This window comes from Corticium candelabrum, chromosome 3, assembly GCF_963422355.1.
Source record: "Corticium candelabrum chromosome 3, ooCorCand1.1, whole genome shotgun sequence".
Lineage (NCBI taxonomy): Eukaryota > Metazoa > Porifera > Homoscleromorpha > Homosclerophorida > Plakinidae > Corticium > Corticium candelabrum.
Window position 1 is genome coordinate 6,351,847 of NC_085087.1, and position 22,027 is coordinate 6,373,873.

The following is a 22,027-nucleotide window of genomic DNA, read 5'->3' on the forward strand; positions in this document are numbered from 1 at the left end:
CAGTAGGAAGCTAGATGTTTCAACGCCTTGACATAGTCGGTTACTGATTCCTGGGACTGGCGCACTCTATTGTCAAATTCATACCTGCTGACAAGTGCCGATCTCTCCAGTTTGACATGAGCTTTCATCATTTAAACTATGTTCTCGTATGTCACACTTGGATCAGTGAGTTTCTCTAGGGCGATTAGGGCCTTGATTACTTGAAAGGACTCATGCAGCTGGAACGTTTGCCATAAGGATAGCCTTCTTTCGTTCTGCATTGCGAATACCAGTCCCCAAGAAAAGAATTCAACTGTTTCTAATTGTTCCTTATAATATTTCTAGTCACTGCCTTGGACGTACTGCGCCACTTTCCTGACGGGCTTGACCGTTTCCGGTTCTTGACCCCTTTCATCCCCTCCTTGCTCTGCCATTCGTACTCACTTCGGTACCGCCGATGTGTACTACTGCTAGTGGTGGAGTGGGCTGATCTCCGGTTATAAGTCTGTCTGTCGAAAAATGCAGCGTCTCACCTGAGTCGACTCTATAGCTGTCTTGTCTCTGTTGTTGGACCTGCGTAGATCAGGAAATCCTCGTCGCCAGTGTTGCGTCGCAAGCCGATCGCATTTGAAAACTCGTAGATTACCAAACAACTGTATTTCTACTATAGATCCCACTCAAAACTAGAACACACCAATACGCATGTGCATAATTGTAATCCCGTCTAAAGCCCGGTTCACAGTACGACGCTGGCACAGCGTCCTGCGAGCGTTCTGGACGCTGAAAGGACGCTCACGAGAGTCAGTGAAGGCGCTGGCGCTGGACCATTCACAGTATTGTTTGTGTCTGACGAGCGTCCATCGCACAAAGAACACACTGCGACAGTGGTCTAGCGCTGCAAAGTAACCACGTGTGTACAATGTACTGACGACAGACATGGACGACGACGTTTTGCTTTCGTTGCGCTGCTGAGCCGTAGTTTCGATCAAGCGTTTCCTTTCATCCTTATGTCCTTGTACTCCTTTGACTGAACTTGCCAAACGCAGGGAAAACCACGCACACACTCAATGAAAACTTTCATCGAATCGATGATCGATACCGTGTGAACGAATAGAATATCTCGGATACGTCCATTGACTGACTTTCGATCGGTGCGAGCGTCGTACGAGCGTCGCGGACGCTGACATGTTCACAGTGTGACGCTGACGCTCGCGTATCGTCAGTGTCCAGGACGCTCGCACGACGCTCGTGCCAGCGTCGTACTGTGAACCGGGCTTTATCCACTACGTTACAACCAGGTCTAGAAGATACTGAAAACTTTTTAATTATGTCTTTATTGTATGATTTGCAGCACGTGCATGTACAACTGTAGTGACTATAAACTTGCTCAGCGATCGCAAACGTACACGGTGCTCTGCAGGCATTGTCTTTTTATGAATTAATACAGACGGACTTTTGCAAAACCAGCAAATGCATGCAGCCCTTTACAATGTAACACATATCAAGACGAAGACAATTCATACTAGAAATATAAGTTTGTACTAGTTAACTTGTTAGTCAACAAGACTAACAGCAACTAGATAAACAACCTGAGGATTTTGTTCCACGACACTCATTAACTACAGCTTTCAAAGCCATGGTAACCCATACTTCCGCTTGCGCTGACTTTTTCTTTCCAGCCTTACAGTACGTAGCAAAGTGTTCGCAGTTATTGCTTAAAGTGCTGTATTTTCCCCAACTTGCTTTATTCTCATACAATTTTTTAGCTTTGGCAATAATCTTCTCTGCAGTGCGTCCTCCCTCCGGATAGTCAAGAACAAAGAGAACAGTTCGGTTTGCATAGAAATCGAAGAATTGATCGCAAACTATCGCAGCTTGGTCTTTTCCATCTCCCGTCACATGGTAAACAAAATGTTTGGTACAGCCTTTGTCGTCAATGAAACAGTTGTAAATACCGTGATGCCAAAGCCCCGTTTCTCCGATGTTAACTGCCAAATGGTCGCCATCACAGAGATTACTGAAACAATTTGCACATCATTTTCAGAGTCGAACGAGTACTGTATACAATACAATTAAGAATTGTGCCGATTAAATCCCTATTTATGCAGGTAAGCAAGGTTTCTAGCTCTAATATGTTGTTAATTAACCCAATAAGTTATTAATTAATGGTACTATATTTACTAAGTCTACTTAATTAACGACCTGATGGAGTTTTTTGTGACACAGTTTCTGTGTAAGATAAACAGTATGACACATCTCCCATCAATGAAGTCAGAGAATCCGCCAGAAGAAACAAACAACGTATTCAATTTGCTAGACTCGCATAAAACTTGTGATGGCCAAGTTTGAAGCCGCACTAGACAAGTGTATTCGATTAGGCAAAGACGAGAAAGAACGGAAAGCCAACGCAGAAGATTTGGACGGGAATGCTGAAAATGTTGTGCATACATACAATGTCTTTGGTCAAGCATGCAGTGGTGCTAGACAGTGTTACATAGTGTTAATTAAATTAGACCTCAGCAGCTGCATGACCTTCCCAATATAAATTTTTAGAGGCCTGTCGACGCCGTTGGCAACTTGCTAGATGTTTGAGTCTGTAAAAACCAAGATATGCGATCCATTGTAGCTGCAATTAGCAAGCAGCTGCATGCAGCCAGACGCTAGAGACCGCTTATACGTTCTATTTACATCTTGTATCTGGACGTAGGCGGTTAGGTAGCGTGGATCAATGCATGTTCTAGAGTCTAGATCTGTTTCGAGAAACGTTGAACATGTAAGGTTGAACGTAAAGGTCAAATGTAATCAAGACAAGGTTAGAGATCAACATATGCAAACGTCATGCAGTTTCCACGCGAGCAATTAGTTGAAAGGCGCCGCTAATGGCAAGTTCTAATTTAATACAGTCATCTGAATAGTCGGTGAGAAAAGACCTTTTTGCCGTCTACTTCTCTTGCTGCCGCTTTAGCACGGTAAAAACTAAATTCATTAATTGTACTAAATAGTATGTAGTACAGAGCTAAAACTATTTTAGACCGTTTACTATCAGACTCATCGGTAACTCCTCCTCTCTAATCCTTATCATAAATCTAGAATTCCCATGGTTTGTCTGTGTTTCAAACTCTGCTTATAAATTTTAGTGAACCCGTTTACGACGGAAAAGCATACAGTCTTGCCTAGTCCTTACACTATAATCTTTGTAGTCACACAAAGATTCTCGAGCACTACACGTCGCTACTGCTAGAGTAATACGAGACCTTTTCTCGTGTAATCTTTTGCGGTATTCAGTTATTGTCAGAACTCTTCATTGTAGTACGTAGCTAGAGTACCAAATGCAACAAAAGACGAAAGCGTATGTATACGCTTTCGGTCTCGTATTTACAGCAGGATGCAGTTTCAGATTGTCCTAGCTGCAATGTCGGCGAAAACATGGTCTAACTAGGAAGAATTATTTGTGGTAACACATTGTTAGTCCAGCTCTCAGCAGTAGTGCAAAATCGTCTTGTATAGTGCCAGCTTCGTGTCAAAGAAGGGGCGGAACCCTTTTTAATTAATGTGCACTACGAAGAAACCGAGCTTCCCTCGTTATCGTGAAGGAGAAATTCTACCTAGGAGAAATCAAGAAAAGTGTTTGTTTGTAAAACTTTTTATGTCCTCTAGATACTGTTTAGAATCGTTGTTCGACTATGAGGGCGGTTATGCACGCTTGCAAATTGCAAACGATGTAGCGTTCCAGTTTTAATCCAATTCTGACTAATTTTATAGGCTTGGCCATCACTACGTGTTATCTGCCAACTCTTGACTACGTGGCTTTTCTAGCTAATTGTCTCGCTGTAGACCGTAGTACCTACAGTTGGCAGAATGCCTGACTTGCAATTGCTCTTAATTAATAATATTAATACCTCCAATCTCTTTCTCTCCTGAGCTTTACTTCTCCGATAACGGGAGGACCAGTTTCTGAAACAACGTTGTCGGACATGAAGATCAGGTGAGAAGTAGCAGTCCCTCTTAAGTTAGATTTGTTGTGCGCATGCGCAGAAACATTACATTTGTGTGTCCTGTCAGCTAGCCCCATGCAATCCATCCATTCAGCACTCTTCCAGGAAGTGAGTCTCAAATATGGGATATATATGTATATATTTGTCGTAAATTAAGCCAAAATTTTCTGACAATAGGCAGTCGCGGACCTATTTGAGGCAAAGGATGTAGCTCTGCCTGTCAGCTAGATAGGATAAGTTGGGGTATTTGGTGATGGGGAAAATGCTCCAAGTATCCAATAGCAGTCACTGTTTGCGACTGAGAGCCGCCGTAGAGCTACAAGCTATATATATATATGGAGATTCGTCTTCTCCATATCTGCATGGTGCTCGATCTGCGGCACGGCAGTAAAGCACAGCTTTGCAAGCATAAAGGTAGCGATTAGCATTCAAGTATCAGCTTCTGGTCAACTTACTAGCTGCCCTATATACTTGTTGCCTACATATCTATAGGCATGCTGCCTTGTAGCTAGGAAAAGAAGGTGCAACTAGTTCAACGCATGCCATTCTCACTTTAAATCAGATCCTTGCACAGGCTTTTGTGGTGTATTATATTTTCTACCGTGTGTGCATGTGTGTGCAAGTGGTGTGAGTGTGTGTGTGTGTGTGTGTGTGTGTGTGTGTGTGTGTGTGTGTGTGTGTGTGCATGTTTGTTTGTGTGTGAGGCTCAAGATGTCTATCTCCCCCTGGTGCATGAGCTCTGGTAACACGTTTTCGATTTTGCAACATATGTGACGGAATCTTGGCAGGCTGCTGTCGATATATAGTGAGGAGTAGTTCCAGATTTAATAGCAGTTTTGGTCTTGCAAACCAAAATTTGGTTAATTTCTTTGCACAAGAGAATGGCAATTTTCTTGCACACTAAACCAATGTGTGAGTGTGTGTGTGTGTGTGTGTGTGTGTGTGTGTGTGTGTGTGTGTGTGTGTGTGTGTGTGTGTGTGTGTGTGTGTGTTTATTTTGGATGTAGACTTAGATTCATTTAAACAGACAATTTAGTTTTTACAGTCATTGCATGGTCAATGTTGAACATGCAATAGTGCTAATTTTTCCATGCAGGAATCTTTTAAGAACGGAGACCACAGTTTTATATTGCAGTTGATGGCTTATATAAGCTTTACTGCAGGTCTAGAAATGTTATACATGTACCACGGAACATATCGATACAAGGCTGCACGACTTTCATAGTGCAAGTCTTAGACAGACAATGTTAATTAAGTGGAAGGTTTACAGCGATTCATGCATTTAGCACCATTTGAAGTCAAAATTGTGTACTTACAAAGCTTCAATTTCTAGTCAACTGACTTGACCAACCCTTAGTCTCGCGTAGCCAGATCCCTTTCCGCTAATGTAATACAGTATCAAACTTTATGGTTAATTGATATCGATGGTAAAATGAGATACACTCTGCTGAAGCACGTACGTACGACCTAGCATCACTCAATAATTTAGTACTAATACACTCACCATCTTTGCTGACGTCAACTGGTTCATGAAAACCAGGATTGTCATTCAGCAACACTAAACTAGCCTTGGAGTCCCGCACAAAACAATAGCGTTACCTAAACTGTACGGTATTGACCTCTAGAGAAACGTTTTTCAGCGGTACCATCGTGTGTGAATAATGGTATGGCAATCTCACAGCGGTAGCTATTCTAACTAAACTGTTCAATAAATGATTCTACGTACTCAAAGTTTCCATACAGTTGGTATCTTATCCGGGAGGTTAGATAGCGCTAACGTTGTGTGTTGTTCGACCGAAAATATGTAAAAACCCTGCTGCTGTACAATGACTGCATGAGGCTAGGAGACTGAAGGTAAGTTAGAAAACGCGTTCTGTGAGTAATGTCGAGAGGCATTGGTATTCTTGTTGCTCGTTTGTTTTGAACATTGAAAACATGCAGAATGACAGCATGATAGGACCTGTGTGCACGTGATGTAGAGTTGTGTAGTATTGCCAAGGCCGGATTCATGACAAAAATTAAGTGCTGATCAAAGTGCATAATCTTAATTAATTAATTTGGCTATTCTTTGTTGCTGCAAGAAAGTGTCACATGCACAGATCTCTAAAATTTACTAAGAGATTGTATACCTTGTCATTTCATATTCATTGGTGTTTATCTGTCGTTTCATCTGCCTACCTGGTCGTCTGTTTTTTGTTGTTGTTTTCATTACTTTTTCCGTCTGTTTGTCTGTCTATAAGTTGTCTGTTGGTTTGTATGATTGATGCTCTGCTTGTCTGTGAGTCAGGATTAGCTGTGCTTGCCTACCTGCATGACTGCTTTAGTGTTTGTCTAGAGTCTCCATTGAATGGTGTTAATTGCAGTAATAATGTATTCTTAGAATAGTGAAGTACTTCTAGGGGTAACAATTAAGATCTTGCAAAGTTGATGGCCAGGCTGCATGGGCCCTAGCTGTACCGACATATGTACATAGTTTGTCAATCTTGTTCAAATGAATATGTAAACACTGTAACCGCCTATAGCTAGTCAACATCAGTTGGTTAGATTTATGTTGTAATGTAATCAAGCATATAGTGTATAGACTACATGACCTACTACAACGTACAATTTGGTAGATATCTTGCATGGAAACCCATTGTACAATTGTAGCATGTAATTGCTAGCGTGCAGTTACGTAGCTAGTGCAGCGTCTCATCGTGCCATAATATAGGCAATTGCTCTCGTATTTACTTGTCCATTGTAGTTTCCAGCACTGTTTCTGATGTTTTTGTAGACGTACTCTGTTCCAAAACCAAGAAAAGAATCTGGTGAATTACAATTGTTTACATTGCTAGCAAGGAATCCCAAACGTGCTCTAGCGCGACTTGAGATGTGGGGTGTATGATAGTGACTGCTTCTTGTGTTGAATCCTTCCTGTATTCAAAAACAGAAGTCTCAAAGCATTTGACAATACTATAGTATAACCAAAACGGACGGTGGCGCCTTATGCTAGTTTTGTTATACGTATATTTAATGTTGATGTCTTTTTACTAACACCCCGGTTGTAGAAGCACAAACTGACATACAAGGGCGCGGCACAAATTTTCCAAAGAAAGATATTAATCATACACGTGATCCAGCAAAGCAAAACAGAAAACTAAAACATTAATAGGAACACTGCTAGCACCTCCAGGTAAAACTCGGATAGTTTCAAAGTATAGATATAGTCACTCATTCTCTCTTCCTTTGATGAAACAGTGCTGCGCTGTTACTTAGTCAATTTTGTCAGTCTTGTACGTCTTTGTGAATATATACAAGCATTATAATGTGCAAGGTTGAATCGCGGTTGGTACATGGCCGGTTTCAGGCATAGTATACTATTTACAGTCTCAGCATACTATTTTTTGTTTGTTTCTAGTTAAGGTTATAGGGTTAGTGTTACGGTTATATAATACTATAGGATCATTAACTACTACAGCGAACATGCAGTCCAGATCATGCAGTCAATGGAGCAAATCGTTAAATTAAATTGCTGCTATTGGAACGTACAAAATATTGTGTTGTGTGGATTTGAATATGTTTGATGTTTCTGATGTGATGTACATGCTATAGCTGACCCTAATTAATAGAAATGCTCACCCTATTGCAGTATTGTTGCAGAGATGACGCTGGCAGTAAAGGTCTCCACTTATTCTCACCAATACTCGTGCTTCTGTACTTTTCATCTGCAATGAGGCTGTAGAGAGATAATGCGCTGTAGCTGAGGGTGATCCATCTGATTGTTCCATTCACTTTCATTCCCAAACGAAGTTCAGTAAATGGTAGTGTCCAATACGAAGCAAGTCTTGCCTCTTTGTCATCCAAATCCAAATTAGTTGGTTGGAATGTTTCTTTGTTTGACCACAGTTGCTTCTATAGATGAAGGTTTGTTGATTTCCATCTATTTTCATGATTAGAGTACAGCCTTCATTAGCATCACAGAATGCCTGTTGTAGACAAATCTCATTGTAAATGATAGATAGAAATAAATTTTTATTGAAATAGTTAGATAGTTCTAACCTGATAAGGTAGATCATTGTAAGATGGTTTAATCCAATGTTTCCCATTTTTGGCAGAAGACTTGTAATAGAGTGCTATTTCCCTACACGATGTTGCAGGTAACAAAGACGAGTTGCCGGGTGTTAGTAACAACTGGGTCACCCAGCTGTTACCGTCACAATACTCTACCTCCTTTACTTGCTGATTATATCTCATCATACCTGATCAACACATTTACTGAATATAATTAATTGTTTATTCGTAATGCATTCTGATGTGCTTACCCTTTCTGTCAGTAGAGCACACGTGTAAACGGAAAACGCCTTGTGGCCCCCTCGGTCCGGTCGGACCCTTAACTCCGGTCTCGCCTGGGACGTCTTTTGGGCCAACTTTTCCGGTTGCCCCTGAAGTCGGTACCATTGCAATTTAATAAATAAATTAATAAATTACGCAAATATCTTTTTCTCCTCTTTGTCCTCCTGGACCAGGACTTCCACGATCGCCACGATAACCAGGAGTGCCAGCAGCTCCAGCAGCTCCAGGAACACCTGCTACGGTTATTGTATACAGTACACGTTTATTGCGTTTATCAATGTAATTTGTTACAAATATGTGTACAACGTGTTTCTACCTGAACAGCAACTGTTTTTGCAGCCTTTGCTTTCCTAAGGGAAACAAAGAAATTGTTGACTTCAAATTATCACGCGGAGACGAGAAGGTAAAGCATTGCAATAACTAACGTATGTGTAATTACCGTCTCTTCCGCGTCTGATGTTGCTACAACGGTCACTGTCAACAACAAGAGCACAACGAGTCTGAATCCCTGCATGGTACCGTACAGTACGTCGTGGGAGAGAAACCGATGATAGCTAGAGTACGTCTCAGCAAACTTGAACGGTAGAACTGACTGCTGATGGTTTAGTTTTCGTCTTTATAGTTTAGAAGCGACGAAAGACGACGTGGCTATTACGTAACTCTCTTCCTTGTCGATACTAATTAACAAAGGCACGGCAGTTGACGACACGGTCATACCACAGACGTTTGTCGCTTTCACGTAGAGACCGCAGTCTAGAATAACAAATACAACACCGATTATGGTCGTTTTTTCCGGACCATCTGAGCGACCGCCGGCAGCTGCGTAGTTACGGAGGGGCCCAGAGGGACTGCAGACTCCTCCAAAATTTTAGGGCGTGACCCATCATGATCTGCCCATAACCTGCTTGCAACTACAGTAGAGACTGATTAGGTAAAGAAACACTAAAGTGCTAAACCCTCGGCTGTTAGCTAGCCTAGGCAACACGGAGCAAATACTTCACACGCAAGAAACGACACGCGCGACTAGACTTCTAATACTAAATCAAGGACACACCAAAAACTATGATGCACGGGTACATACCAGTACATACACTCATTTCTACCGACATCCGGGCATCACGTCCGTTAAGGTCATCGATCTCATCATCGTCTTCGACTCACCCACATGCTTCTCCATCGACTCTCAACTTGTCTCGCATTGCTCGCCCTAGCAGGTAAAAATCCACGAAAGTACAGTACGACTCTCGCTTCTCTACACATGCACGTCCTCTCTGGGTGCTGTTGTATGAGGAGACCGCAGTGGACGGCGGATGGACCGTCTACCCAATCAGCTTCGTCATAGTCGAGAACACAACGATCGCACTGCGCTGCGAGCGCAACGACGTGTTCGTGCCCACTTATGGCATGAAGGGCTTCCACGAGACGAATTTTGCAGTCGCCATCGACAAATTCGAGGACGATCCGCAGGTGGAGGTCGAAACGGCGACGGATATTTTGAAGATTGGAAAATTTGGAAGGAAGTATGAAGGCGAATGGAATTGTTTTACGATGGGGAGAGATGATCAGGGACGACAGGTATCACTGAGTGAGCCCACTCGCTTGTTGGAGCTTGCTGGTGAGTGATTTGGGAAAAATTCAAGAACACGGGACCGTAACCCGAAACACGGGTCCACCGTTTGCCTTCGGCCCGTGTACTTGAACTGGTTCCACGTAGTTGAACACGCGACCCCCTATACTTTTATCATGAGTCCCGTATTTTTGAACCTCGTGAGCCCTGCATGTTATTTGAGTGCGAGCACCGCGTTCTTGATTCTACAAACGGCTTCTACTAGGCATCGGTCCCGTCATCTTGAACAAGCGCCGCTTTATTGAATACACTAGAAACGGCCTCTACTAGGCATCGGTCCCGTCATCTTGAACGTGCACCGCGTTCTTGGATTCTATTTTCTACATACTTTTCACTCAGTCCCATCATCTTGAACGTACAGCTCTAGTCGTTGTCTACTCATACAAGTGCACCAAGTACACGACTATTTCATAACAATTTTCGTTTTCAACTATATCAACTGGTAACAGGTTGCTACTTTTAGCAGACTAACTACTCTCAAACATAAACTGCAACATAAAATATTTTACGGCGCATGCGCATTGTACAAATATGTCTGACAAGGCTGTTGTATGCGGTTTGCGCGTTCATCCAACCGTTCGCTCCGCTGCCCCATCTTTCCCGCCACATGTATTCATCGAGGTGGCCAGGCAGCATACCGTCTGTTGTGCCTCTCATGCTCTTCAGCTTGGATTTCACCGAATTCCAGTAGCTCTCTACTGCCTGTGTGTGAGCCCCCGTCTGCGGATCAACGAAATGCCTGCTGTGATTGACTGTTCTGTGACAAGCAACTGTAGGAAGTCTAGCCGCAGGGTCTCGATACGCAGCCCACTGATCTGAATGTATGATTGTTCCCGGTCGTGTGTGCTGTTGTATAATCGGCAGTAACATTGCAGCGTCGCGCTTGTCGACGACTTCCATGTACCCCACTCCAGGGGACAACGATGTGTCTAGCATCCCAAAGACCCAGATGTGGTCAAGAGGACCTCTTCCTCTGTTGTACTACAATGAATTAGAGGCTGTTTAGTAACAAATAAGTATTTATTTATTCATCTGTAGCCATACCTTGTGGTTGTGTCTCATTAGACTTTCATCAATTTGAACAACTATTCCAGGACCACCAAGAAGAACTGGTGATGCTAGCAGTTTTCCAGTGTATATATCTCTAATCAGATAGTATGCATCTACTGCTGTGGTGGTGCTGCATTCCCCATCATCTAGATGGCATCTCACTTTGGTCACAGGAATGTCAGATGCCCACAGATACATAAGCTTTATCCACGTAGTCAGCCTGAGCTTTGACTGACTGAAGAAACTGTCCTTTCTAATACTGACTTTTGTTCGGCATCCTCTGAGAGAACAGCGCCAGGTCCATCCATCAGCGATGTCCGATCTTCTTATCAGGCTCAAATTGGGTGCTGGATAGCATTTGGAGCAACGGCGTTCTTTGGCTAACAGACCCTGTTCTACAAGGTACTCGAAAGCGGAGTCTTCTGAAGCTGTGTGCTTCCCAATTGTTGATAGCAGACCAGCCATTGACAAAGACAGTAGGACTGAACAGCCTGAAGTGACTTTCTACAGTGTGCTCTAATGTTTTGTAGGCTCTGTGCGGACCTGAACGGAAGACCTAGATTTTTTGGCGCGCTTTGCTATGTTTTGACCTATTTTCGATCCATTTCTCACAGTCACACATTTCTGATGGTCACACCTCTCGCATCCAATTTGTTTGTGCGTGTTTTGTTAGCTAACTGTAGGCTCGTGCACATGTGCGGACCTGAACGGACTACCTAACTCTTTCGTTTGTTTTGATTTAGTTTGGATCCAGTTCTCACGGTCACACCATTAACTCTAGTCGGGTTTGTGCGCCTGTGCTACAGTGGTTTGTAATGCGCATGCGTAGCACTTGACTATCATCCATGTTTTGTCTTTTCTCTCGCGGTCACCTTTTGCCTCCAATTCTGTTTGTGCGTGTTTTGCAATGTAGCTGTACGTTCAAGATGATGGGACCGTGTGAAAAGTATGTAGAAAATAGAATTCAAGAACGCGGTGGTCGTTCAAGATGACGGGACCGATGCCTAGTGTAGAGGCCGTCTAGGTAGATAATACTATTTAAAAACCCAGTGCTCGTTCAAGATGATGGGACCGATGCCTAGTAGAGGCCGTTTCCAGTGTATTCAATAAAGCGGTGCTTGTTCAAGATGACGGGACCGATGCCTAGTAGGAGCCGTTTGTAGAATCAAGAACGCGGTGCTCGCATTCAAATAACATGCCATGCAAGAAGACAGGCTCACGAGGTTCATAAATACGGGACTCGTGATAAAAGTATACGGGGTCGCGTGTTCAACTACGTGGAACCAGTTCAAGTACACGGGCCGAAGGCAAACGGTGGACCCGTGTTTCTGGTTACGGTCCCGTGTTCTTGAATTTTTCCTTCATAGTCTGCGTGTGGATCAGTGTGTGATATGAATGTGGCTTCTAGATCTGAAACCTTTTGTGTGTGTACGTGGGGGAGGGGGGTTTAAAAGGGAAACGCTTTATGTTTTGTGGAGATGTCATTTGGGGGAGAAGATGAGGAACAATTATTGTGTGTGCATGTATTTACATATCTTTACTCAAATCTGTAGTCCACTCACTTCTCGACCAGTTTGAATCATGTGTGATTTAGACCTTACTCAAAAACTTATCATAAATACTGTTTTTTCTCCAGAGCTGATGCATTAGTGTGGCATGACAATGCCATTCCTGCTGATGAAGTGTGGATTAAGGTTGGTGGAGACAAGGGTGGGACTTTCAAGCTAGCTGTGCAGATAGCAAATGTTGCATCAGTCAACTCAGTGAAGAACACCTTTGTCATTACATGCTTTGAAGCTGCTAATACAGTAGCTAACCTCAACATAGCTATAGGAAGATACCAAGAGCAGCTACAGGAACTAACAACAACTGACTGGAAGTAAACAAATAAACACAAAAGTAATGTAATCCTATTACAAATGTTCTTTTCTTGGTTAGAGCAAAGAAAGTCAGACTGTTTCTTTTTGGAGATTATGAATTTCTCTGCAAGATGTATGGGTTATCTGGACCTTCAGGTATGCAGCAGTATTATGTCATTACATGGCTCTCATAGTGTGCTTGTAGCATTTACCTCCTCCCTACCATAGGTCGTCACTGTTGTTTATGGTGTCTAATTGACAGTTCACAAATGGCAAAACCAGCTGCAGAAAGAACACCATCACAACAAAGGAGTCTTGATCAGCTCATTACAGACTTCAGAAAATTTACAGAATCAGGGAGCAACATGAAAAGAGCAAAATTCTATAACAATGTTATTAGGCCCCACCTACTAGCTGTTCCAATCGACCATGTAAGAGCAAAAGCATTATCATAAGCCTTATCATTGTAATAATTGTAACCATTGCAGGTAGCCATTCCAGCACTACATATCAGTCTAGGAGTCTTTGCTAAACTTTACGATCAACTGGAACGAGCAGCTCATAAAATAGACAATCAAAGAGTCATCGAAGAAAGTGAGAGGGCTCCAACCCACATGGGACATGCAACTGCATCTTCTTTTAAACAACACATATCAAGCATACGAGAAGCACAGAAGTTAAAAGAGGAAGCGCGAAACAATAAGTTGGAAGCACCAAGACTCTTTGAAATTGCCAACTGGATAAATCTCACTGGAAGCACCAACACAGAGTCAACACCACCAGCTGTAATACAAATATACGATCAAGCCAAACAGCTCGCAGCACAGGCAGATCAACTAGTGAGTTGTTACAATTTTGATTTGTGGTTGTAATCCGCACCAAGCTATTTATTAATTAATTACTATGTTAATGACACATGGCTAATGTTACATCCCATTGCAGGAGGATCAAGAAAAAGCCCTCAGATTGGAGTCCTTTCCTCTTCATGATGGCTCTAGTGTCTGTGCTTTAGTTAAGACACTACCTGACATAGGCATTGAAAAACAAGCCTATCATGGAGGCTCATTCATAGGCAACCACATTCACAAGTGCTGCCAGGTTATTCAAGCATCTCAATTTATAAAATTTGCTTATTCAACAATAAATTATACTATACAGGGAGACAACATAGAAAAGCTCTGCAATTCTATTGCAACAGCCATGCCCCAGGACCTCACAGCTCGTAACAAGGGCAACAGCAGAAAACATTGCTCAAGCATTTGCAGTAACATTCAAACTATTTGCAGTCTGCCATAATGGTTACAGTGTCAGCCAAAAAATGGACGAACATGAAATAGAAACTCTAGGTTAGCAATCAGTTCTAACAAATTGCTGCAAAAGTAATACGAGATAACTCACTGCACGTGTATGTTATAGACGCCAATATAAAAGCATTTCTTCAAAACTACAGATCTACGTTGCCCACAGCCTCAATAACACCTAAACTGCACATGTTGGAAGATCACGTGATGCCATGGATGCGGAGATGGAAATTTGGACTGAGGTTTCATGGTGAACAGGGTGCAGAGTCCATTCATGACCGATTCAAATCAATGCAACGCACCTACGCCAACGTGAGAAACGCTACAGAGAGACTGAAAGCTATCGTAAAAGAACACAACATGTCAGTTTTGCCCTATGTTGCTGAAAACCGGCCTGAGGTGAAAAAGAGAGAGACTACAAACAAAGACTACACATTGCTTATATTACATGCTCCTTTTGCTTGTAACTTTAGACTTTAGACTGCATGAGATTCAGAAAAATCTGCTGTAGGAGCGTTACTAGCTAGAGTCCCGTATCCAGTTTCGGATAAGAAACAAGCTCACCTTCAGCCAATCTAAGACGGTACAACTTCGGTGTTGTAATAGGGCAAAGCTACACTTGTTACTCGTATACCTGACCGAAGGATATCATTCGCAAAACCCGGAGAAGACGAAACTAGACAAAAACAGGCACTCCTAATTTTGGCGACATCACCGCACCAATGCAATAATTGATACAACCACACACAGCACTAGTGACTAACTTCTTCTCCATTTCGCCTGCGCCACCGATGGTTTTTGTTAGAACAGTACAAATGCCGATTCCCGGACGCGACTTCACACCAAAGTCAGATACCTAAACCGCGCGTGCGCAATCTAAGTTGGCGCATTGCCAGTCTGATGACGACACGCGCCCAGTCTATTCGTCAGTCTTTGATTCACGCACGACATGAGAACGTCGTCGACGAAGATTACCGATATTAGGTGAGCTGACTAGAGTTAGCTATTTGCATGCAGTTTTACCATTCTGTTTTCTGGTATACGTATCGTCTATGTCGTAACTCTAGACAGGCTAGTCAGTGATTACATCTAGACTTGTCGAGTTGTGTCATGTCCATGCAGCGGCTACAGAGTGTCTCTGTTACTTTTAACAACGGCAAAGGACAATTCGATCGCCGCGTTTGGTAATAGGTTCCGTATCTAGTTTCGATTAGCGGCTAGATTCGGACGGATGCGCTGCCATCACCATTACGTCAGGATGCGCTGCCATCACCACTACGTCTGGTTCGGTACCGCCCCGCCCCGGTATCTCTGTCTCTCTGCCTGTTGTTCTGTCTGTCTCTCTGTCTCCCTGTTACGCCTTCCCGCGGTATAATTGCTATACCAAGCTATGACCTTTGTGTGTAAGTCTAAAACATACATGCAGCAGCAAAAATTCACGTCAGTCACTCTTGCCACAAATGTCTGGAATTGCGTTGTGTTGCTCTTGCTATCTAGTGCAAGAGGAACAAGAAAGACCTGGAAGATTGTCGGCTATTTAACTAGTTCTGTCTTGGTTCTGTACATTACTTGCTGTTTTAGGTATATGCTCTAGCTAATTAGTATATTTTAATTAGTAACCATATATGAACAGTATCTGGTGGTTTTCTTGAGCTTGGCTTGGGCCATGCAGATGCAGATGTGCCCTCGAGTGACGATGAATAAACCAACTGTCTGTTTGTTTGTTTGTTTGTTCGTTTGTTTGTCTGTGCATGCGTGCATTTAATCAGACATGTATAGCTAGGTTTTTGATATGGACAAACTACTGTTCTAATCATTAGTTATAATATAGTATCTTATGTCTCATTTTAGGCAACTTAAAAAAGGCGATCACATTTCAGTAAATGGTCTCAGCTCTGGAGGCTGCAGCTTATCATCATCATCATCATTTTATGATCATCATGGTATATACAGTGACGGGTATGTGTACCATTTTTTCGGTGACACTCAACGAGATGCGAGTGTAAAGAAATCTAGAATTGAGGATTTTTTGAATGGACGAAGTGGCTTATATCGTATCAACTATTATGAACAGTCATGTTACGATTCTCAACGGGTTGTTGAGAGAGCCGACAAGATATTTCGATATGGGACATGGCCAGAATACGATCTGGTCTCCAACAACTGTGAGCACTTCGCAACATATTGCAAGACAGGGATTGCCTACTCCAATCAAGTCGACGGCATCTTTGATATTAAATTTCTCAATATCATTATTAAACCTCTCGGTATCATTATTATTATTATTATTCTAGTGGCCATGGTGCTCACTCTTAGATATGTGTTTACTATAGGTAGTAATCCTAACAATCTTTTACATACAAGGATGAATTGAGTCTAGACTTGATGATTTGTCATTTTTGTGAACATATAATGAACAGTTGAACAAGAATGACTAGTATGTTTAGTTGTTTTCACGTTGTCTGTATCTTCCCTAGACTTCAGTAGTCGCCCTCTAATGATATCATATGTGTATAACATTATAGGGTCGTAATTGGATAGGCATATCTCAGAGCATTCAGCTCTCAATGTGTGTATGTGTGCGTGCGTGCGTGCAAGCGCGCGCGCATAATGATTGCTGAACCGAATTTCTTCTTGGTCAGTCATAGTACGTAGCAAATCATAAAGCTAATGCTAGCGTTCGCTGACATCGATTTTAGAAATACACTGCACAATATCAATTCAATTCCAATTTGCCCCACCTTCATGAGTGTGATCAAGCATAAACCCGCCCACAAACTTAATTACCACAATCGCGAATTATCATTTTCAGGAGACTCAGTCGTTTGTTTAGAGAATCTAATACTAAATCAAGGACACACCAAAAACTATGATGCACGGGTACATACCAGTACATACACTCATTTCTACCGACATCCGGGCAACACGTGCGTAAAGGTCATCGATCTCATCATCTTCCGACTCACCCACATGCTTCTCCATCGACTCTCAACTTGTCTCGCATTGCTCGCCCTAGCAGGTAAGAATCCACGAGAGTACAGTACGACTCTCGCACCTCTGCACATGCACGTCCTCTCTGGGTGTGGTCAACGCGCTTCCGTTTGCTGTTTCTCTGTAGGCGGCGACACTCTGCATTTGTATGAGGAGACCGCATTGGACGGTGGATGGACCGTCTACCCAATCAGCTCCGCCATAGTCGAGAACACAACGATCGCACTGCGCTGCGAGCGTAACGACGTGTTCGTGCCCACTTAAGGCATGAAGGGCTTCCACGAGACGAATTTTGCAGTCGCCATCGACAAATTCGAGGACGATCCGCAGGTGGAGGTCGAAACGGCGACGGATATTTTGAAGATTGGAAAATTTGGAAGGAAGTATGAAGGCGAGTGGAATTGTTTTACGATGGGGAGAGATGATGTGGGACGTCAGGTATCACTGCGTGGGCCTACTCGCTCGTTGGAGCTTGCTGGTGAGTGATTTGGATGCATTAGTTGCGTTCTCAGATATGTACACCTTTTGTGTTGTCATGCAGCTGGTTGTGTGATTTCATAGTCTGTGTGTTGATCAGGTTGTGATATGAATGTGGCTTCTAGATCTGAAACCTTTTGTGTGTGTGTGTGTGTGTGTGTGTGTGTGTGTGTGTGTGTGTGTGTGTGTGTGTGTGTGTGTGTGTGTGTGTTAGTGTGTGTGTGTGTACGTGAGGGGGGTGTTAAAAGGGGAACGCTTTATGTTTTGTGGAAATGTCATTTGGGGGGAGAAGATGGGAAACAATGATTGTGTGTGCATATCTTTGTTTCTGTGTCAGTGTATGATCTGACTTTGTGCCTTCTTGTGTGTGTGTGTGTGTGTGTGTGTGTGTGTGTGTGTGTGTGTGTGTGTGTGTGTGTGTGTGTGTGTGTGTATGTGTGTGTGTGTGTGTGTGTGTGTGTGTGTGTGTGTGTGTGTGTGTCTGCCTGTCTGTTTGTTAGTCTGTCTGTCTGCTTATCTGTCTGTCTGTCTGTTTGTCTGTCTATGTGTCTGTCTGTTTGTCAAATACAAATATTTTTAAATATTTTACTATATTAATACATTTGATGCTAAGTGATAAACTTTAACACAAACAGTGTATGACTTAATTATAAGCTAAAACAAAAGGCATGTCTGTCTGTCAAAGAAATATCTTGGATACATTGGAACTATCTGTGGCTGTCTGTCTGTGGAGCGATCAGTCAGATGCGTTCGTGCACATGATGTGTGTGTTGTGTGTGTGTGTGTGTGTGTGTGTGTGTGTGTGTGTGTGTGTGTGTGTGTGTCTGTCTGTCTGTCTGTCTGTCTGTCTGTCTGTCTGTCTAACTGCCTGCCTGTCTGTCGGTCTAACTGTCTGTCTGTCTGTCTGTCTGTCTGTCTGTCTGTCTGTCTGCCTGCCTGCCTGTCTATTTGTGTGTCTGTCTGTTTGTCAAATACATATATTTTAAAACATTTAACTATAATACATTTGATGCTAAGTGATAAATTTTAACACAAACAGTCTCTATGACCTAATTATAAGCTAAAACAAAAGGCATGTCTGTCTGTCAAAAAAATATCTGGATACATTGGAACTATCTGTCTGTCTGTCTGTCTGTCTGTGGGGCGATCAGTCAGATGTGTGCGTGCACATGTCGTGTGTGTGTGTGTGTGTGTGTGTGTGTGTGTGTGTGTGTGTGTGTGTGTGTGTGTTGTGTGTGTGTGTGTGTGTGTGTGTGTGTGTGTGTGTGTGTGTTGTGTTTGTCTGTCTGTCTGTCTGTCTGTCAGAGTTTGTCTGTCTGTCTGTCTGTCTGCCTTCTTGCCTAGCTCTGCCTGCCTGTCTGTCTGTTTGTCAGAATCTGTTTGTCTGTTTGTCTGCCAGGTGTGTGTGTGTGCACATGCGTGCATGTGTGTGTTTGTGTGCTCACTTTTGACGCTTTTGGAATGCTCTGTTGCAGTTGCTCCTAAAATCACTAAGTTTGTTATTCCTAATGCCAACGAGTCAGGCTCTGTGACAATTGAGTGTGCATCTCTTAACGCTAAGCCTGTTCCTACCTACATGCTTATTAAACAGAAGGAAACAGGAAAGACATTAAGAGAGTGACTGGTAAAACACTGCTTAGCTACATCATCAGCAACGTCGCCAAAACTGACGCTGGACTATATGAGTGTGTCGGTAGTAACAAAGCAGGAGTTGGAAGCAAGACTGAGCAGTTTACAGTGCAATGTGAGTACTTCACTGTATTGATGATATGCCATATGCCGTGTACTGTATTGTTTCAGCTCGTTTTGTGTGATCTGTTTTATTATATACTTGTTTTTGTGTATGCATACGTGTACATATATTTGTGTGTATGAATGTAACCAGGACAGTGAAAAACAGATAAAAGATATTGAAAGTGTTTGTTAGAGAATCGTATTGACACAATCAAGATGTATATGCACATGTGTATGCTTGTATTCATTATTTATCTGTCTGTTTGTTTATTTCTTTGGCTATGCTTTGTATGTGTGTTTGTATGTCTTGTGTGCTTGTTTGTCTGTCTGTTTGTCTGTCTGTTTGTCTGTTTGCCTGTCTGTTTGTCTCTTTGTCTGTCTCTCTGTCTGCCTCTCTGTCTCTCTGTCTGTCTGTGTCTGTTTGCCTGCCTGTTTGTCTGTCTGTTTGTCTGTCTGTCTGTCTGGCTGTCTGTCTGTCTGTCTGTCTGTCTGTCTGTCTGTCTGTTTATCTGTCTGTTTGTCTGTCTGTCTGTCTGTTTGTCTGTCTGTTTGTCTGTCTGTCTTTCTGTCTGTCTGTCTGTTTGTCTCTGTCTGTTTGCTTGTTTCTCTGCATGCATTACTGTTTACTTGTCTTTGTTGTTAATTGCTTGTAGTTGTATGTCTATTGGTCTGTGTTTTTGTTGATTTGTTTTGTTATTTTTTCTGTTTCTCTTAGCATTTGTTTGTGTCTTGGTCTGCTTTGTTTACTTGTCTGTGTGCTTGCTATGCATTTGGAGTTACTGATTTATTCTTTAGATACTCCAGTCACCACCATCCTTTAAAACAAAGTAAACACTATTGACCAAACAGACAACTTTGTTTTCAATTGTAAGTCAGAAGAAGTTCCTGATCCACAAATGCAATGGCTGAAGAATGGAAGAGAGGTAAAGTCTGATGACATCAGCGACAGCATATTGGTAATCACAAATGCTAAGAAGAGTGACACAGGCACGTACACCTGTGAAGGAAGGAATATCATGGGAGTTCATTATGCCGCGGTAATACTGGAAGTAAGAGGTAAGTGTTGACGAGATATACTACAGAACTTGTTAGTTTAGTTTTGTGAGTGAGGAGTTTCGTAATTTAGACACTGCCACACACACACACACACACACACACACACACACACACACACACACACACACACACACACACACACACCTGGAACCTGGAATTCCGCTATACCCATTATGGGCTTTGGCATTGCAGAAGTTTTCGCGAAGAAGAGCCGTCATTGTATCAATCCACCTGTTCTTTGGACCATGCTGAGGGCATTTCACATTATGCAACTTGCTTCTCAGCAACAACTTTTGTGGATGAGAGACGTTCATCCGTTGTAAATGACCAAGCCATTGCAATCTTTTATGCGTGCACACAGACACACGCGCGTGCACGCACACACACACACACACACACACACACATAAATTATTTAAAGTTAACACAAGCAAATGCTATAGCATGACCAAACAATAGCCACAGGCATCTCACACATCAATTAATTATATCACTTTTTGTATTAATTTTAGTTCCACCTGATGCACTTACTTATCTTATTGCTAAGAACAAAACAAACATTTCCATTGATTTGTCATGGACACCAGGATATGAAAACTTTAATCCAATTCATGGATACAAAGTGACCTACAGAGTGAGTGGATCGAATCATTGGAAGACCGCCAGAAACTTTAGTGGTGGAACTGCAGAAGAGCAACTGGTCAGTGGGTTAGAGCCGTTGACTAGCTATGAGTTTACAAACCATTAAGAAGACATAAGCTCAACGTACAACTGACTGTCGATGAGAAAGATCCATTAGACTCTTGCTTTTACAACCATAAAGATGATGTAGCAAGCAATCACTGACATGTTAAGAACACATACAGAGCAAGTGTACATGAGATGATGGATGTTGCTGAAAAACTGTCTGACTGTTCGCAGAAGCTTGTCTGGAAATAGGTTTTACATTAACAAGACAAAGATGTTAGAAAAAGAAAACAAAGATGATTGCTTTATGCAAGCTGTAACAGCATTGGATACGTGGACTAATGTATTTGGTGACGAAGCAAATCGGGAAGCAATAATCAGGGCAATGTATAACATTGGTTGCATATCTCAGGCTGAAGATGTTTTGATCTTGACTTAGTAAAGCATGTTTGCCCACTTAAATTACTCGAATTTGATTAGATTATTGCATCACAATGTAGTATTTCAGTTTGCTGTGTTTTATTTTGTATTTATTAAAATGTGTATTTTTAGTTTAGCACTTGAATTAGCGGTGCATGATACTCATTGTTCTATACACATTTAGCCTGACTTCGATGTGATGGTTACTGACGTTGTATGTTCACATGGATAGCAATCTCGTAGTTTTCCTACTTAATGATTTCAGTCACTTACTCGGTCACACTACACGACCCACTGTCTCTAGCAGACTGTACAATACGTGTACGCAAACAGGGCATTCCATCAAATTTTCATCGAAACTTACAATAACAGATCCATCTACAGTATCGATATCACACTGATATCATCTGTGATGACAGTCTTGTATACTATTTGTGGGGTGGTACAGGAACACGTGACTGTGGTAGACTCCGTGTAAGTTCAATGAGTTATTTTACACAAGAAAGGCAACCATCAGCAT

General features: G+C 42.4%; 5 protein-coding genes across 10 annotated transcripts; 3 read left to right on the forward strand and 2 right to left on the reverse strand.

The window, feature by feature from the left end:
- Positions 1 to 1,402: 1,402 nt before the first annotated feature.
- Positions 1,403 to 3,992, reverse strand: LOC134177463 (uncharacterized). Its single transcript, XM_062644243.1, has 2 exons — positions 3,879 to 3,992; positions 1,403 to 1,996 (listed from the first exon to the last, which is right to left on the reverse strand). The coding sequence occupies exons 1-2, from the start codon at positions 3,953 to 3,955 to the stop codon at positions 1,546 to 1,548; spliced, it is 528 nt and encodes a 175-aa protein (XP_062500227.1). The 5' UTR covers positions 3,956 to 3,992; the 3' UTR covers positions 1,403 to 1,545.
- A 2,551-nt stretch (positions 3,993 to 6,543) lies between these two features.
- Positions 6,544 to 15,009, reverse strand: LOC134177140 (uncharacterized). Of its 3 annotated transcripts, XR_009969437.1 has the most exons (8): positions 14,908 to 15,009; positions 14,708 to 14,819; positions 8,746 to 9,059; positions 8,623 to 8,656; positions 8,276 to 8,542; positions 8,013 to 8,212; positions 7,593 to 7,939; positions 6,544 to 6,887 (listed from the first exon to the last, which is right to left on the reverse strand). XR_009969437.1 is itself a non-coding variant. In XM_062643874.1 (4 exons), the coding sequence occupies exons 3-4, from the start codon at positions 11,446 to 11,448 to the stop codon at positions 10,411 to 10,413; spliced, it is 975 nt and encodes a 324-aa protein (XP_062499858.1). In that variant the 5' UTR covers positions 11,449 to 12,810; positions 14,708 to 14,819; positions 14,908 to 15,009; the 3' UTR covers positions 10,356 to 10,410. The 3 variants fall into 3 exon arrangements, 1 of the variants encoding a protein (XP_062499858.1); XR_009969436.1 differs by having other exon boundaries at positions 8,276 to 8,656; XM_062643874.1 differs by lacking the exons at positions 6,544 to 6,887; positions 7,593 to 7,939; positions 8,013 to 8,212; ... (1 more) ...; positions 8,623 to 8,656; positions 8,746 to 9,059 and adding exons at positions 10,356 to 10,914; positions 10,978 to 12,810.
- LOC134177141 (uncharacterized) lies at positions 12,818 to 14,655 on the forward strand. Of its 2 annotated transcripts, XM_062643876.1 has the most exons (6): positions 12,818 to 12,998; positions 13,071 to 13,273; positions 13,331 to 13,681; positions 13,785 to 13,940; positions 14,001 to 14,188; positions 14,259 to 14,655. In XM_062643876.1, the coding sequence occupies exons 1-5, from the start codon at positions 12,974 to 12,976 to the stop codon at positions 14,136 to 14,138; spliced, it is 873 nt and encodes a 290-aa protein (XP_062499860.1). In that variant the 5' UTR covers positions 12,818 to 12,973; the 3' UTR covers positions 14,139 to 14,188; positions 14,259 to 14,655. The 2 variants fall into 2 exon arrangements, with proteins under 2 accessions (XP_062499860.1, XP_062499859.1); XM_062643875.1 differs by having other exon boundaries at positions 13,785 to 14,188.
- An 18-nt stretch (positions 15,010 to 15,027) lies between the features above and the next one.
- LOC134177142 (lecithin retinol acyltransferase-like) lies at positions 15,028 to 16,691 on the forward strand. 2 transcript variants are annotated; one of them, XM_062643878.1, is made up of 3 exons: positions 15,028 to 15,127; positions 15,995 to 16,410; positions 16,477 to 16,691. In XM_062643878.1, exons 1-3 carry the CDS (start codon positions 15,093 to 15,095, stop codon positions 16,515 to 16,517), a joined length of 492 nt encoding a protein of 163 aa, XP_062499862.1. In that variant the 5' UTR covers positions 15,028 to 15,092; the 3' UTR covers positions 16,518 to 16,691. The 2 variants fall into 2 exon arrangements, with proteins under 2 accessions (XP_062499862.1, XP_062499861.1); XM_062643877.1 differs by having other exon boundaries at positions 15,995 to 16,691.
- Positions 16,692 to 17,143: 452 nt separating this feature from the next.
- On the forward strand, positions 17,144 to 21,743 carry LOC134177122 (contactin-2-like). 2 transcript variants are annotated; one of them, XR_009969433.1, is made up of 4 exons: positions 17,144 to 17,612; positions 19,087 to 19,355; positions 20,141 to 20,401; positions 20,913 to 21,743. XR_009969433.1 is itself a non-coding variant. In XM_062643848.1 (2 exons), the coding sequence occupies exons 1-2, from the start codon at positions 20,242 to 20,244 to the stop codon at positions 21,146 to 21,148; spliced, it is 396 nt and encodes a 131-aa protein (XP_062499832.1). In that variant the 5' UTR covers positions 20,035 to 20,241; the 3' UTR covers positions 21,149 to 21,743. The 2 variants fall into 2 exon arrangements, 1 of the variants encoding a protein (XP_062499832.1); XM_062643848.1 differs by lacking the exons at positions 17,144 to 17,612; positions 19,087 to 19,355 and having other exon boundaries at positions 20,035 to 20,401.
- Positions 21,744 to 22,027: the final 284 nt, after the last annotated feature.

Excerpts from the sequence above, each read along its gene's own strand:
- LOC134177122 (XM_062643848.1), top strand. The coding sequence starts at position 20,242 with ATGCAATGGCTGAAGAATGGAAGAGAGGTAAAGTCTGATGACATCAGC. Across the intron at positions 20,402-20,912 it reads GGTAATACTGGAAGTAAGAG|TTCCACCTGATGCACTTACT; the intron begins GTAAGTGTTGAC and ends TATTAATTTTAG.
- LOC134177463 (XM_062644243.1), bottom strand. The coding sequence starts at position 3,955 with ATGTCCGACAACGTTGTTTCAGAAACTGGTCCTCCCGTTATCGGAGAA. Across the intron at positions 1,997-3,878 it reads AGGAGAGAAAGAGATTGGAG|TAATCTCTGTGATGGCGACC; the intron begins GTATTAATATTA and ends AAATTGTTTCAG.
- LOC134177141 (XM_062643875.1), top strand. The coding sequence starts at position 12,974 with ATGTATGGGTTATCTGGACCTTCAG. Across the intron at positions 13,274-13,330 it reads TAGCTGTTCCAATCGACCAT|GTAGCCATTCCAGCACTACA; the intron begins GTAAGAGCAAAA and ends TAACCATTGCAG. Across the intron at positions 13,682-13,784 it reads CAGCACAGGCAGATCAACTA|GAGGATCAAGAAAAAGCCCT; the intron begins GTGAGTTGTTAC and ends ATCCCATTGCAG.
- LOC134177142 (XM_062643877.1), top strand. The coding sequence starts at position 15,093 with ATGAGAACGTCGTCGACGAAGATTACCGATATTAG. Across the intron at positions 15,128-15,994 it reads ACGAAGATTACCGATATTAG|GCAACTTAAAAAAGGCGATC; the intron begins GTGAGCTGACTA and ends GTCTCATTTTAG.
- LOC134177140 (XM_062643874.1), bottom strand. The coding sequence starts at position 11,448 with ATGGCTGGTCTGCTATCAACAATTGGGAAGCACACAGCTTCAGAAGAC. Across the intron at positions 10,915-10,977 it reads TAATGAGACACAACCACAAG|TACAACAGAGGAAGAGGTCC; the intron begins GTATGGCTACAG and ends AATTCATTGTAG.